The sequence below is a fragment of the Limulus polyphemus genome, unplaced genomic scaffold (genome assembly GCF_000517525.1).
Source record: "Limulus polyphemus unplaced genomic scaffold, Limulus_polyphemus-2.1.2 Scaffold2421, whole genome shotgun sequence".
Classification (NCBI taxonomy): Eukaryota; Metazoa; Arthropoda; class Merostomata; order Xiphosura; family Limulidae; genus Limulus; species Limulus polyphemus.
In genome coordinates this window covers 160,602-177,660 of record NW_013668031.1, presented here as the reverse complement: position 1 = coordinate 177,660, position 17,059 = coordinate 160,602, and the positions used below count along the sequence as shown (strand labels likewise).

The 17,059-nt window shown below is 32.3% G+C and overlaps 1 protein-coding gene across 2 annotated transcripts in view; it reads right to left on the bottom strand.

Annotated features, from left to right (window-relative positions):
- The window catches only part of LOC106466913 (ankyrin repeat domain-containing protein 13C-like), a 48,154-nt gene that overhangs the window by 11,727 nt on the left and 19,368 nt on the right, over positions 1-17,059 (bottom strand). For both annotated transcript variants that reach the window (XM_013927222.2, XM_022394989.1), the window contains 5 exons: positions 14,469-14,535; positions 10,437-10,581; positions 7,808-7,939; positions 3,859-3,926; positions 237-330 (listed from right to left, as the gene is read on the bottom strand). In XM_013927222.2, coding sequence (XP_013782676.1) covers positions 237-330; positions 3,859-3,926; positions 7,808-7,939; positions 10,437-10,581; positions 14,469-14,535 — 506 coding nt within the window. The remainder of the gene's footprint in view (positions 1-236; positions 331-3,858; positions 3,927-7,807; positions 7,940-10,436; positions 10,582-14,468; positions 14,536-17,059) is intronic.

Below are 17,059 nucleotides of genomic sequence, written 5' to 3'. Positions count from 1 at the left end.
TGGCTGAAAGGACGAGCATGTTTGGTGTGACGGTGATTTGAACCCGCAACCATCAAATTGCGAGTCGAGTGCCATAACCACTGGCCATGCCAGGCCAATTAAACATATAAAGGTTTTACAGTGGAAAGTCGGAGTTGGTTTTCAAAGGCTAATTATATTTAAATAATCTACTGCCAGAAACGAAAATATGCAACTGAAAGAAAAGAAAATATTTACAGCCAAACTTTTAAACTTACCTCAGAATTTTCTAAACCAGTTGCACTTCCCTTGGTAAAACTTTCTACAATTGCTTTATTTTTAATCACATCTTCTTGTGTGAGATGTTCCCTTCTGAAAGTTTGTCCAAAATAAATAGACTGAATGAATCTTCACACACAGAAAAACATGTACCACAAAAAAAATTATTTTTCAAAATGACAGAACCCTAGCATATACAATAAAAGTTTTTAATCTAGAAAAATATTAAGATTAAGAAATTAGAATACATCATTACATCGTAAAGAAAGCACACACTATCAGATAATTAAAATGTGAGCTGTTTCTTAGCTCAAATTTTTTGATGCGCACGTGTGTGTGTGCAAAATAAATTACGATGTAAATGTATAAAGAAAAAGAATGTAAGGAACCAGTATGCTACTCATCCAAAACAAAAAAAAGCTTTAATACTATAGCAATTCCCTTGTGTTGGTTATCAATTTCATGATTTTCAATTAAAGCAAACATACGCATAATACTCAAACAAACAGTATACCCTTTAAATGTTCAAACATGTAAATCTACAACAAATATAACTACATTTCTTACCCATTTTTCTATTCTGATATCAGCAAAAATATTGATGATGCAAATAAAAATTCTTCATGTACATAAGGTGAACAGGTTTTTGAATTGTACATACTGCTACCATTACTCAACATGTTTTGAATCCACATCAGTGTAAAGTATTGTAAATACATCAATTTCACATTACCATGAAATGAAAAGATAAACACATGAAGCGTGTCGAACTTTTCCTCTACAACAGATCACTGTCATGGTTAGAAGCCTGACTGATCATATATATTTAATTATTAATTAACTAGATACTAATAAAACTATACAAAAACTAGTTGATAATTTAATAGTATCTAGTTGTCTAAAAAAAATTACAAATCAACTATTAAACTCAAGTGACAGTACAGGCTACTAACTACGAGTGAATGATATCCAATCACCACAACCTTAATAAGTACCCTTAACTGCTAACTCTAAGTTAATTTTGGTTGTTACTCTTTTTAAACTCCTTAATTTTGACCTAATGTGCTTTTAGTTGCAGTCCAATAGATTGTTATAAACCTTTAAAAGGTACATCAACATTACTGTCATAGTAGCAAATATTTTTTTGTAAAATACTTCAATAATAAATTGGGTTTCCAATCCCCATATCATACTTGTTTAATTACCCGAGTTATTTTCAACTATACTAACATTCATTTTAGTTAAAGACCATGGTTATCCATATCTAAGGCACAAAGAGTCTACTGGAGTTACAACAGGACATTTTAAGGTATATGATGGATGAAACGGCTGTGATTCCAGTTTCTTTGTCCACTTCTCTCATGACAACAAACTCTGATTTTAACTTAAAGTTGAAAGCTTGTGAGACTTTGGCAGCTTCCAAGAAATATCTTTGTTTGGTATTTGTTAGTGACACAAGGAGACACTAAATGTTTCATCAATTATTTGTGTGTGTGATTCAGAGAGGTGTCTTTTGTAATCACAGCATTACTTAATGTGGATTCAGAGCTCACTGCTGTACAAGATTTCCAATTCCATGGAGATCACTGAAGGCTTTCTACTTTGAAACATTGAATCTTTTGGCCAGAGGTTTACAGTTTGTAAAGTTGAACACACTATTACTGATCTTACTCGAATACAAAACTAAAGTGCACTTACATTTGAAGAAGTTTTTAAATAAATAAATAATTATTTTGAACGGAAAATGTAAATATATTTAAAGTAAAATAAATCTTAATTGATGTGCAATTATAAATGAATTAAAGGTGTAAAATGGTCTTAATGTGTTGTGTGTACTTTTCATAATCCAATTCAGCATTCCAGATATTATTTTATCTACTACTGTATCTAATCTAATACATGCCAAGTTGGTACAAAAACAACATTTATAACAAACAGCTGCCAAATAAGCTTGAAGGACATTTTAAATATCTTTTGTCCATATGCAGACAGTAAATTACATTGTCCACCCCTCCATTTTGACAGTAAATTACACTGTCCACCCCTCCCTTTTGACAGTATATTACAATGTCCACCCCTTCCTTTTGACAGTAAATTACAATGTCCACCCCTTCCTTTTGACAGTAAATTACAATGTCCACCCCTTCCTTTTGACAGTAAATTACACTGTCCACCCCTCCCTTTTGACAGTAAATTACACTGTCCACCCCTCCCTTTTGACAGTAAATTACACTGTCCATCCCTCTCTTTTGGTCATATATCACTTAAGTCTTATACTTTGGAAAGTTCCATTTATAAAAATTGGTCACACATTGTTCCAGTTTTAAAGTACTTTGCTGGCATTGCACTTTCAAACAACTGAGAATTTTCCAGTAACAAAACATGTACTAAGGATTGAGTATGTCACATTAAAACAATTCTGAATATACAAATCAGTAAGTAATGTGATAAACACACTTGATATAGGGTTACAGTGGAACACCATCTATTAGAATTACATTTTGACAATATTTGGAATTTTGCAGGTGGTGTAATGCCACCAAAAACTGATTACTTTTGGGAAGGGCATGTAAAGCCCCTTATGACACAAGTGTTCGTACACTCAGAATATAAGGATGTGTTCATATTGGGGATTTTGAGTTTCCTTGTACTTAATGGAATTGGAAAACAAAGGCATAAGGTTCATCTTGGGGAACTAGGACTATCCACAAAGAGACAGTTACAAGTTGTATCCCAACCATAGTAAGTAAAGTGTGGCATCTTATAACAGATGAGAATTCACAAAGTTCAGTCAAAAAAGCCATCCGCATGTCCTAGGCAACAATACATACATAACCATGAAGTTTCTCAATCTCAAAAAGCAGCAAGGTCTCATGTACACTGTTGCTTCCAGGGCATATCCATTCAATTGTCACATACCTCAAGCAATCGGAGAACAAAACTGTTATTCCATTTGAAAACACCAGCTGGAGTACCAGTCCAATGGACAGGTGAAATAAAAACTCGTTTGTAACAAAGGTTAGGAAATTGTGCTTCTATTTTTTCTTAACATAATAAACATTAAAAGTGCCAAAAAAAAATACATAAAGGTACCAACACTGAAAAGAAAGACATACTGTCTTCAAGAATCCTATCAATATGAATTTAGATGGGGGTTCCAACCCCACCCCCCCCCTCATGACCTCCACCGTGTCATCCTGTATCACTGTGTCACATTGCGCTAATTTGATAGTTTTTCCAAAATTAAATAGGGGGGATCCAAATACAAAGTAAAACATGTTACATTCAACCATTTTTAATTCCTGTAACAATGATTCTTTCTTGTAACTACTCACAATGAGCTTTTCTGTAACTACATTATTAGTCTGTTTTTCTGTGAGTAAAACTAACATATGAAATACTTGTATCTCTGTATGTGAGGTATTAACTATGGAGTTAGCATACAGCACCGATAAAATTCAACAAACAGTACAACTAAGCACAATTCAGACATCTAGCAAAAAGACTGAAAATACAGTTTTCTACAGCAATGTAATCATTTTAATACACATATAAAATAAAAGTTCCTAGCCTAGTTTTATTCTCATTAGATTGTTTTAAATTCTCAAACACAGATCTTACCTTTTCCTAGATTCTAAGACGAGCCCATTAATGAAGTAAAAATCTGCTAGAAAAGGTCCTACCATCTCCTAAGATGTAAAAAAATGATATATATACACACACACACATATACATACAATCAGAGTAACAAAAAACATTTAACTCATAAAGGTCTGCAGTTTCAAACAAGTCACAAAAATACTTTATATAATGTAAGCCTAATTGTTTTTCCCATTTTCACACTTTTTAAAATTATTATATATATAACACTAGCTTTAGAGAAGTATAACACTGTTGTTGTTGGTTCAATTCAAAGCTGCACAATGGACTAACTGTGCTCTGTACATCATCAGGTATCAAACATGGATTTTAGCATATAAATCTATATACTTACAACTGACCCACAAGAGGACTAGTATAACATTACAGGCCTGAAATATTAGTTTAAATCTAATAAAATATTCTGTAATTTTAAAATGGAAGCTGTATGTTATGTTGATAAAAATGGATCTTTTGACATTTAGTATAACTCTTATGAAAAAGTCAAGAAAATAAGTTCCTTCTTCACTACACAGGACATATTTTGATATCAGTAAGATCACCAAATCCCAGCTTACAAGTAAAGAAAACAACGAAAATATGTCCTGTATAATGAAGAAGGAACTTATTGTTTTCTTGTAAGCTGTAATTTGGTGATCTTACTGATATCCATATATGTCTTCTGTTGTGAAGAAGGATCTTGTTGTTTTCTTTACTTGTAAGCTGGAATTTGGTGATCTTACTGATATCAAAATATGTCCTGTGTAGTAAAGAAGGAACTTGTTGTTTTCTTGTAAGCTGGAATTTGGTGATCTTACTGATATCCATATATGTCTTCTGTTGTGAAGAAGGAACTTATTGTTTTCTTGTAAGCTGGGATTTGGTGATCTTACTGATATCCATATATGTCTTCTGTTGTGAAGAAGGATCTTGTTGTTTTCTTTACTTGTAAGCTGGAATTTGGTGATCTTACTGATATAAATCCCAGCTTACAAGAAAACAATAAGTTCCTTCTTCATTACACAGGACATATTTTCATATCAGTAAGATCACCAAATCCCAGCTTACAAACTGTAAAACATATACGTTTTGTGCAAAATTACAAAGTATTATTTTTTAATGTGAAAATTTTAGTTTGTTTCAAATTTTACACACTTGGTCAATAAATAATAAACAGAAATGACCTAAATCACCCACAAAAAAAAATTCTAAAAAAGTGACTGAAACTAAATGGTATTTTCTGTTTAAGTCACACACGAAGCAAGTTATCAACAGATACTTCTGTAGTTATCACAATTCATACAGAAATGTCCTATAATGTTATTCTGCATGAACCACATGTTCTCTTTAGGGTTTTGTATAATTTAACCATTTTGTTGAAACAAGAAATAACCCACGTTCTTTAAGTTTAACTTGATATTATGAAATGTACAGGCAAAACATTTTTTTTTTGTTTCAGATTTTATAATGGATTAATACTTGATGAATCAAAGTTTTATCACTGATTTGAATCATCATTTGTTTTTAAGTTGTCGGTAATCATGATGTATCTGTTCAACACATAATCTTGTGCAAACGTCACCAGGATGAAGATATGATAAACACCTCAAATAAAACGTATTTCCATCAATAAGCAGCCATGGCTGAAGATGTAATACACACATCAAATAAAACGTTTTTCCATCAATAATCAACCAGACTGAAGATGTAATACACACCTCAAATAAAATATTTTTCCATCAATTATCAACCAGACTAAAGATGTAATACACACCTCAAATAAAATATTTTTCCATCAATAATCACCCATGGCTGAAGATGTAATACACTTAATGGGGATTCATACACACCTCAAATAAAATATATTTCCATCAATAATCCACCAGGATGAAGATGTAATACACATTTCAGAAAAATATTTTTTCTTTTGATACAAAATACTTATAGCAGGAAATGGTGATATTTGTACAAGAAAACCATACTTCTCCATTTTGTAGGGAGTTAGTGTTTTTAAAATCAGCCTAATAATGTGTAACGAACTTCTTATGTATTTATTTCAATATCAACACTTGTTTAGATTAAATTTATATTTAAAACATACATAGCTTATACTGTTAAATATGTATTGCCAAACTCCCGCCTATTCTCCAAAGTTGTAGAAGATTCTCGAGAGTAAGAATCAACAATGTCTGGATGTGTGTACGTAAACGCTTTAACTAGCATTATTATGTAAGACTGAATTTTCTAGAAAACCTTCCCACGCCTATAAATACAACCAATGCGATGTGCCAAAAGGAGAGTATCTATTATTAGTTTGCTATAATCAGTGTCCTATAAACTTCGAAAGCTATAACTGTGATTTTTATAACGCTTATCAATCGAGAAAACTTCAGATATTTGACCAGGAACCTTCACAAAATTCAAACATTACAAATTATTTAACTTCAGTAGATTCTCATCAGACATTAGTATTTTTATGAAAACATTACTTAACTTCAACGGTGGAAAACCTAGCGTGTGTGGCTAAGGACAACTCGCAACTAACTCGCTCATCATAAACCCTCAATAAGATATCAAGGGAGTTCCAAACTAGAAAGAATATTTTATATTGTTTGTAAGTTTGTGAAACATTTGTTTATAAATCTTTGTTTGTAATAACTATTTTTAATAACTGTTATTGTAAATTGTACTGTTGTGTGTATATTAAAACGTATTTGTGTTAAAAACGAAAACAGGTGTATCAATCTTGTTGGCAAATATCATAAATTGACTAATATATCGGCATATATTTAAATACTAAATCCAAAGTACAATTTAACTACCAAATTTAAATTATCAGTTTACTCGGCTTCGGACTATATGAAATTCTAATACGTAAACAAAAACAACATATTATTACACATACATACAGAAACTGAACATGATTACTGTCTTTAGCTTTAGACTGTTGTATAGACATGGCAATAACAAATCCTTACTGTTAAAAGTTATATGTAAAATCTTCAATCAATAAGGTCATGTAAACTTAACTTAAAATTCTAACTTGTCCCAAAAAACTGTGTATTTATAGCAACAGTACATGAAATTCTAACTTGTCTCAAACAATTGTGTGTATTTAATAGCAACAGTACACAAAATTCTAACTTGTCCCAAAACCTGTGTATTTATAGCAACAGCACATGAAATTCTAGCTTGTCCCAAAAAAACTGTGTGTATTTAATAGCAACAGCACATGAAATTCTAGCTTGTCCTAAAAAACTGTGTATTTATAGCAACAGCACATGAAATTCCAGCTTGTCCCAAAAACCTGTGTATTTATAGCAACAGCACATGAAATTCCAGCTTGTCCCAAAAACCTGTGTATTTAATAGCAACAGTACATGAAATTCTAGCTTGTCCCAAAAAACTGTGTATTTATAGCAACAGCACATGAAATTCTAGCTTGTCACAAAAAACTGTGTATTTATAGCAACAGTACATGAAATTCTAGCTTGTCACAAAAAACTGTGTACTTATAGCAACAGTACATGAAATTCTAACTTGTCCCAAAGAACTTTGTGTATCTAATAGCAACAGTACATGAAATTCTAACTTGTCCCAATGGGAAAATACATTCACTAGTATTGCAGTTTAATAGTATTTTTTAACAAATGAAGATATGATCATCACCCAGTACATACACAACAGGACAAGGATGTGTGCAAATAACTAATTATTATCACTACAAAACATAAAAAATTAGAACACATACTAAATAATATGGATTTATTATCTCAAATATAAGTTAACATTTTATATTATAAATAAACATTACACCAACATGTTTGAATCAGAACATCATTCTATCTGAACGAGCTCCATTTTTGCAAGATAAAGTAGTTAAAATACTTCTCTTGATAATGTTATATTACACGCTACTATGTGAACTTACTGTTCGATCTCCTCTAAAGATCCAGCCAGTCTGTGCCCTACTGAAGGTGATAGATTTTGTAGACATCTGAACACTGACTATGTCGCTACTCATCAATAAATCAATTTCATCTTCTATTTCAGCTTCAGTTTCCTGATTATCAGTGCATGAAAAATTAATCAATTACAAAATATTTTGAAGCAAGACCATCTTGTAATTTTTTAATACTCAGTTTTGGAACTGTAAATACATAATCAAATGGACAGTAAAAATAAAATAAGTTTACTTTTATGAAATAATTTAATTCAAAACTATATTTATAAAACTGATTAAAAATATGGGAATAGTCATATAAAATATTAACCTGGTGAAATTTCAGGTTCATACAACACTAGATGAATTACATCTGATAGCACTGATGAAACCTAGTTGAATGGACAACAACTGCCTGTTGTAGAAACACAAGTGTAGAGGACAATGTTTCAAAAGTCTTCTGCCTTTCCTCTTCTGGACCCGAAGATGAAAGGTGTAAGACTTTCGAAACATCGTCCTCTACACTCGTGTTTCTAAAACAAGCAGTTGTTGTCCATTCAACTAGGTTTCATCTATCAAAGAATATCTGGTAGGATTCCTGGTTCATACAACACGTTAACTAGATCTGTTGGGATTCCTGGTTCATACAACACTTTAATTAGATCTGTTGGGATTTCTGGTTCATACAACACGTTAACTAGATCTGTTGGGATTTCTGGTTCATACAACACTTTAATTAGATCTGGTGGGATTTCTGGTTCATACAACACTTTAATTAGATCTGTTGGGATTTCTGGTTCATACAACACTTTAATTAGATCTGGTGGGATTTCTGGTTCATACAACACCTGAACTCTCTCACTATGGGCTCAATTGATTCGAACAATAAGTTGACCGCAAACTGACCTTTATAGTTTCCTTACTATACTTCTAATATATTTTCTTAAATTTTGCAAGCTTTTAGCAAGCATTAAGAGTCCCTTATAGACAAGAAATCAGAATTTTTAATGAGGTTTTTTTCACTAAAACTTTCTCCATTAATATATGGAGCCAAAGTGTTGACTGATCCAAGTGCAAAGTGATTTTCCTGTTAAGATGGAAAATATTTTTCTTCCTCTGAAAAATCTCAAATTCCATTTACATAATATCTAAAATCTCCTGAATTCATTTAAAATATTTTTTCTACCCTAATTCTATACAAGAGTAGTCATCTTGACTAACCTCATAACAACCTTAAAAAAATACCAAATTAATCTAAATTACCCTTTTTTTCTTTCTAGAATGACTTAAAATTGTATCATGAAACTACATTTGTTTATCTTAAAGTTTTAAACTTGTAACAGTATACAACTATTTATACTTAAAGTTATATTGTCTAACTAATATTCCCACCAAAGAAGTGGTAAATCACTTGGTGAGCATTACCCTATTGAATTACATAATGCATGGGCTACTCACGAGTTGCTCATGAGCAAATCTTATGATAAATTATTATCATTTATTCTATCTAATCTATTCATATCTAAATAAAATGTTTCTAGATTTTACATTTGGGTTACTTTTATAATAATAAATAAAGAACACACATGAAAAATAAGAAATATAGTACTTACCTGGGTCTTTTTTTTATTATTATTATTATTATCGACTCTTGATGAAACTTAACCCAACTTTTCTATACTAATAGTACTACTGCACTAAATGTTTCATTTTATCAAACAATGCACAAAAAAACACAGAAAAATCACATGCAAAAGCAGACAATGTCCCATGATTTTTCTGGTTTTCTAACTATGCAATAAGAGAGCAGTTAAAAATTCAGCTAAGCTCATCAATGCATTTCCCATTTCCTGTCGAAATAAAGTTTAAAGTTTGAACTGGAAAACAATGTAAAATAATATGTCATTAGATAAATTAAAACTCTGGTTTTCAATTGGTTATTAGTAATATAGTATTAAGCATTAAGAGAGAGAACTATTGGCAATTTTTTAAAGAGACAATGTGAAAAGTGGGCGTAGCAAGAGGGACCTCATTTTCTATTTTATGACTCTGTAACCAAATAAGATTGAAGGTTATAAAAATTATGCTTTGCCTGAGTGATGACAACATTATAATGAATAATTTACCCTAAATTTTGTACTTCTTGAAGAGGTGGTAAATAAATTAGAGAAGAGGCCATACCCAGAGAGTAAATGTCACAATTCTCATACTAGGTGAAATTGAGTATTAAATTCGGGTTATTAGATACATTTTTATGCCAAATGTATTTGTATACCATGGTTAGAAAATAGTTTAATTAAATTTTTAATGTAACTCATAAAACCTCGTGACATGCATAGAAAAGGATGCCCATAGCAACAGGGTTAAATTAATTATATCTGGTAAGGTTTTTGGTTCATACAGCACTTTAAATAAATTACTTCTGGGGGGATTCCTGTTTCATACAACACTAGATCAATTATATCTGATGTGATTACGGGTTCATAAAACAATTCACTTGAATCATATTTGGTGGGAGATTACTGGTTTTGATAAGAAGTGCAATTTCAATTTTACATATAAAACAAAGGTTTTCAAGATATCTGAGGTGTAAGGCTGTTGAAGGTTTAAGTCTTACCTCATAGCGAACCTTCTGATAAACTTTCTGCTCATTATCTAGAACTGTAAGTGATTGTGATGGTTTAGCATTTCCACTAAATATAAAACTCACATCCCCTCTTTCCCACCTCATGTCATTGAAATCTACTAGTGTTGTGTCTAATCTGAAAAAAAAACAAAAAACATTCTACAAACGACAGTCTGCAAAATGTGTCCTCGCCAAAAGTAGTTACATATTTTAAAATTTAATGTAAGCCAACACACTATAATTCAAATGAAATACATCCATGCAAATAGAAGAGTGATTAATAACTTAAAAGTGCTTTGATTTTCTTATGCATGTGCCAAATGGCATCAAATCCAACATTTCTATAAACATCCAAAATGAAAACTAAAACCTCAACTTGGATACCGTGTTCATAAGTCATGCAAGTCTTACATAACAAATTACAAATATTTTATTTTACACTACACTAAAAAAACATCAATTCACTTTGGAATGTGGACAGTATTTGTTCACAAAGATAGAACTAAATCAGTCCTAATAATCTATTGCATGTTAAGGGAAGTATTTTTAGGAAAATAAACAATTACTGCTGACTTTTGGTTCTACTGCTTAACTAAAAGACATGTTTAATAGAATGCAGCCCAATAACTGAAGAGCCAACTGTGTAGTAAACTCCTTCTAAGAGTAACAATACTTTTTTGTAAACTAAGCCATTAAAATTTACTGTCCAACTAGTATTACGTTAAACCAACATTCAGATATATTAGAAAATGAGACTTGCCTTTCAGTGTGATAACTGTTTAGTGATTTTTCTTTTCTTCTATTGAAAGTCTGGAAATCTATTTTACCCATAGGGTAAATACATTTGAAGAAAGTTAAACTACACAGCAACAGCTGTAACTAACTTGACAATATCATTCAATTATTCTTAGAAGTTATAATTTTCCTACACTGAAAATGTATTTCCAATAGCTTCATATATCCACTCACATAATAGCTTTTCTCATTCAGTAGTGCCCTATATATGTACAATTTTCGCTCGCCACTAGCCTTGATATTCCCATCTACTCCATGTGTTTACACATGGTACAGCTCTGCTGTAGCATGCAACAACCCTTCACCAATAGGAATGTAACACCCTCCTGGTGCAACTGGCTCCTTTTATACTGTAGAGCACAAGCTTCATTTTGCGAAAAGGCACAAACAAAGCACCAGAAGTGGGGATAACAGTGTAAGCATAAGTAAATATGTATCAGAAATGCATTTTCAGTGTAGGAAAATTATAACTTTCAATACAATACCTTACCTCCACTTACATAATACCTAGAATCCCACATTGAACTGGTGGAGGGACCAGTGCAAATGTTACCTAGATGAGTACTCTTTGTTAAATACATCCAGAAGCAGGTTACCCCACTAGGGGAACAACCACTGAAACACCTGGGGATCTTAGAATCACTCCATGGATAGAAGCTTTTCGGGACAAGACAATCAATCCAGAACAAGATTTAGAGCACCTGTGACAAGACATGCCAGAAAAGTTCCAATGTTTGAAAAACAAAGCAAACATAAATTGGTGCCCCATTGATGATTGATGTAAGAGACAACGGTTGAATTTTAGAAATGGATTATGACCAACTAGCCCCGTACTAAAGGTAGGAAATGATCCAAAGCCCGACAAAGAGCAAGCAGCTCCAGAAGAATGATGTTTAGACCCAATTCAATCAAAAACCAAAGACCTGCAAACTCCCACAAATCCATAAATGCCTCAAACTTGTCAGAGAAGTGTCTGTAAAAAAGATTCAACTCAGAATAGGGAGGCAGAAGAGGAATGCCAGCCATGATATTATCCTCGTTGAACCACCATGCTAGATCGACATATAATGAGGGAGAGAGAAGGATAACTGAGCCCAAGGGATCCCAAGCAAGATTCCACTGATTGGACACCGCCAACTGAAAAACTCTTATGTGAACATGACCCAAGGAAATGAGGGCTTCCATGGAAGCCCAAGTCCCCAAAAGAGATAGAGCCTCACAAGCAGTGAGAGGAGAGGACTGAACTTTGAGTACCAAAGTGCTCAACTGATCTCAACTGGAAAGAAGAAGGTTGGGCCTTACTGAGATAGAAGTAGAAGAACACTTTCAAAGGAATGAGGTAATAGGTTGGAATGAGAAATGACTTCTCCATCTTGACCAACCAACCAACAAAAGCAGCCTCTTGAAGAAGTTAAGTGGGTGTAAGTGTAAGATGTTTGTAATGACGAGGCTAAAAGCAGGCAGTTGTCCATGTAATGGTGAAACCTTAGACTGTGATGAAGAAGATGGGCAAAGGCCCTGACAATCCAACAAAATATATAGGGTGCAGAATTCAACCCAAATGGTAGTGTGTGGAATTGATATACTCAACCTAAGTGGAGAAAACCAAGGCAACGCGAGGAAGCTGGGGAAATATGGATATGAAGGTATGTATCTGAGACGCCTAAAGGTGACATCCAAAAATCAAGAGTAAACACCCACTGAGGAGTGAGGAAAGTGGAGCCCAAAGCCACAGAAACTGCAAATTGTGTTCAGTGGTAATAATAACAACAGTAGATGTTGTAACATGAATTGTGAATTCATAATTGAGTGAGAAATTTATAATCAAACCACAAATTATAAAGAAAATGTAGAGAAAAAACAGTGAGGCAAACACGAGCGAAAACAAGAGATAGCTGTATAATAGTATGCCAAATCAAGAAGTGGAGATTGGGCTCTACAGTATAGAGGGAGTTAGCTCCACCACGAGAGTGTGTCACACTCCTATTGGTGGAGGGTTGTTGCATGATTATTTCCATGCTACAGCACAGCTATACCATGTGTAAAGTAGGGTTAGGTGGGAGTATCAAGACTACTGGCAGCTGTACCATGTGTAAAGTAGAGTTAGGTGGGAGTACCAAGACTACTGGCAGCTGTACCAGGTGTAAAGTAGGGTTAGGTGGGAGTATCAATACTACTGCCAGCTGTACCATGTGCACAGTAGGGTTAGGTGGGAGTATCAAGACTACTGGCAAATAAAGTAGCATTGAACAAGTAAAGCTATTACGTGAGAAAAGACAAGGTATCATAAGGAGTATAACAGGCAAGGTATCATGAGGAGTATATGATTTTTTTATCAATTTCACCACAGTATGCAAAGTTGTACAAGAGCTCTCTGTGCATAGCAATACCTGATTTTTGAAATGACAGACTAGAGAAGGCAACCTGACTACAGAGCCAACTCTTGGGCTATTCTTATCCAAATGAACAGTGGGATTTGACTGTCACTTTTACAATGTACCCATGGCTCCAAAGTGCAAAGTGCATTTTTGCAGCAATCCACTACAAAGAATGAACATTTGGATACACAGTCCAAATATGCTAACCACTAAACTAGACCTTCTCCAACGGTTTTACTAGCACAGACAGCACCGATTCGTTTGTTTGGGTATGCTATTCTGTTACATAAAATCCATAATATCTATGGGTTGGTGAGAATAATGCTCTGTACAGGAAACTTTATTTAGGGAGGCTGTTTGTGTGTCCATGACAGGTGTTCAAAGGTGATTGCTCCTTCACCCACTTGGGGATGCTAAGCCTTCCCAAATCTCTTATACACACTGCACCTGTTTACAAGGTTACTTCATTTGAGTTTGCTTATAGTACTTAGTATTTCAGCTAAAGTGTACTGAAGAACAGTATATTCTTTAAACAAATGTTTTTCTCACAATATAAAAAACTGTTCACTAAAATTATTTTTAAGAAAGAGCACAGTAGTTCTATAAAAGCTTACTTATAGCTAAATATTATTTTAAAGTGGAAACATTAAATGTAACACTGTATAACTCTTACTATAATTTCTACTACTAATTATAGCTCACAATGGTACGACAACATTTTAAAAATCCTTGTGGTATTTTCCAAAAGTAGTTTTCTTGTTTTTTATACTATCTAGTATTTGTTTTATTCTTGAAATAACTTTAAGACAAAAAAGATTTCACATTATTCAAGAACAACTTTCATAATTACCTGATACTGGAGCCTTTCTTTCTTATCCTACAGATATCTGATGGTAATAGCCGTGATACTAGTGGAACTAAAACAAAATTATTGTCTATTATTTCACCTTATTTTCATTTTAAAGATCATAGAAGGTGAAAAGTTGAATGTTCATATTTATCTCATAAGGTTTTTAATCTCTGAATTCATAGAAAAATTAAATTTACAGTATTCAAGGACAGTATAAAAGATTATTATTATCAGTTAGTTTACTAATTACAATATAATAGTCTTCTATTAAATCTATATATAAATTAAAAACACCCACTTTTTTACAAGAATAATTACAAATCTAGTTTAAGAACATTACACAAAATACATGCAACTATAGCTTTACCTCATATCTATATACATGTTTTACTTTTTTGGCTTCTTTTTTAGATGGCACAACTGTTTTTCATACACCAAAATCTCACTTACAATTCACAACAATGTAGGACCACATCTTTGAAGGTTTCCTGTTATTGTCAGCTAAAATGTCGTCTTCTCTGTATTACATAAATTCTCTGTCAAAGAAGCTGAAATAGGCAAACCTACTGAGTATTTCTCGGTGGCAAGTTTAAGCTCTATATTCAGTCTCTCTTAACTTTTTCCATATAGAGTCAGTCAATGTTATTGATTTCAGGGATGGAGGAAGCAATTTTGTATTGGTCAGGTAACTTAAAATAGTGTGCAAAGCATGCCACCCCCGTGAAAATATTGAAAAATAGGTGCTCTAACATTGTATTTTATGCTAATTTTACTATAATTTATTGAAAGTATTAATCATTTGCAAGCACTTCTTGCTCACTGACACTTATACTCACCATAGCTATAAGCAAGCACAAGCATGTACACTTGTATATTACACATGTAATGTATTATGTATTGTTATACTGATTCATACATACTACTATAAGTCTGTCTGTTTACCTAGACACAATTTTTGAAGTTAAAGTTAAAGTTTAAAAAGCCCCTACAGTTACTGTGACAAATGCTGGTCCGAGTACTGCCAGAGCTGCTCCAGTGCACTTGGACCTTGTGACCATCAGTTTCATACTATAACTTCTAATATGTTTTGTGTATCTTCACAAAATTTGGCAAGCTTTCAATACATATTACAAGTCTTTTGTACACAAAATAATCAATTTTTTAAATTAAGTATCTTTACCAAAGATTTGCTCGTGAATATATGGAGTCTGAGTGTAAGGTGATTTTAAGATTAAAAAAATACTTTTCTTCATCTGAAAATTTTCAAAAACCTCCTAAATAAATACCAAACATTTTTGTTTTTTTAAAGTTAAAATTTATACTTGATCTGTTATTTTCTCTACCCTAACTCTATACGGTCTCAATAAATTTGATCAACCTTGTAAACACTATTAAAAATATGAAATAAATCTAAATTACCCATATTTTTCTTTCTAAAATGACTGCAGATTGTAACAGAAACTAACAATTGTTTATCCTAAATTGCTTAAGGCTCATAACAATCTACATTTGTTTATATTTAATTTTATTGTTTTATTGCCCCTTGAACTGTATCTGACTAATAATCCCACCACACAAGTTGCAAATCACTTGGCAAACACATAGCTCACATCACCTTATTGAATCACATAACATACGAGCTGCTCGTCAGCATACCCCATGAAGAATTTTTATTATTACTTTTCATTATCTTACCTAACAAGTTCCTAATTTTTACATTTTAGTTATTTTTATAGCCATAAATAACGAGTATACATGCAAAACAAAAATTATATAGTACTTACCTTTGACCTCTTGCTTTTTTGCTGTCAGTTGCCAATAAAACTTCAGCCTTTTTTTTTAATATAGTGAAGGTACTAGTACACTAAATTTATTTATTTAACCTGATAACCACCAGCTACCAACTTTCTGCATAGCCAATGCAAGTCTTGTTATATTTTGTTCCAACAATAAAATTAGTGGATGAAATTGTTTGAAACTTCATAAGATCTTTCATAAATGCACATAGTTTAAGAAACATAAAGCCTGTTACTTTTGATAAATTTAGTTTTTTTGCATTATGATCTTTAATTTCTTGAAAAATTACATTAGGAAATGGTATTTATAAGAAATGATTACGATATTTATATTTGTTCCAGATTTGAACTTATTACTTTTTATGTTTCAGTACATTATTTTAAAATCTCTAAAAATTTTTTATCATTCATAAAATGCTAATTTTGTCTATTTTTAATTGTTTTAATAATAACGAACTCTCCTTATGGTTTTAAGTAATATACAAGACCCAAAAATAATATTTCTAAGTAAATCTAAACAATAAACAATTATTTTTATTTTTAACTAGGATTTCATGTTTATATATGTACATAAAAAGCATTTTAATTTTGTTTCATCTATGTATTTTTATTTCAAGTTTGTTTCATTGTAGCCATACTTTTGTTTATTGTGGCAAAAAAATCGTGAGGTTAGCAGCGTGAACTTCGTACATTTGCCGTAAACTATAATGCCTGTTGGTGGTCACTCTCATTCAGTCCACCACAGGCACATTTGAGCATTACTGTAGATATGATAGTAAGAAAGCTTTTTGGTAC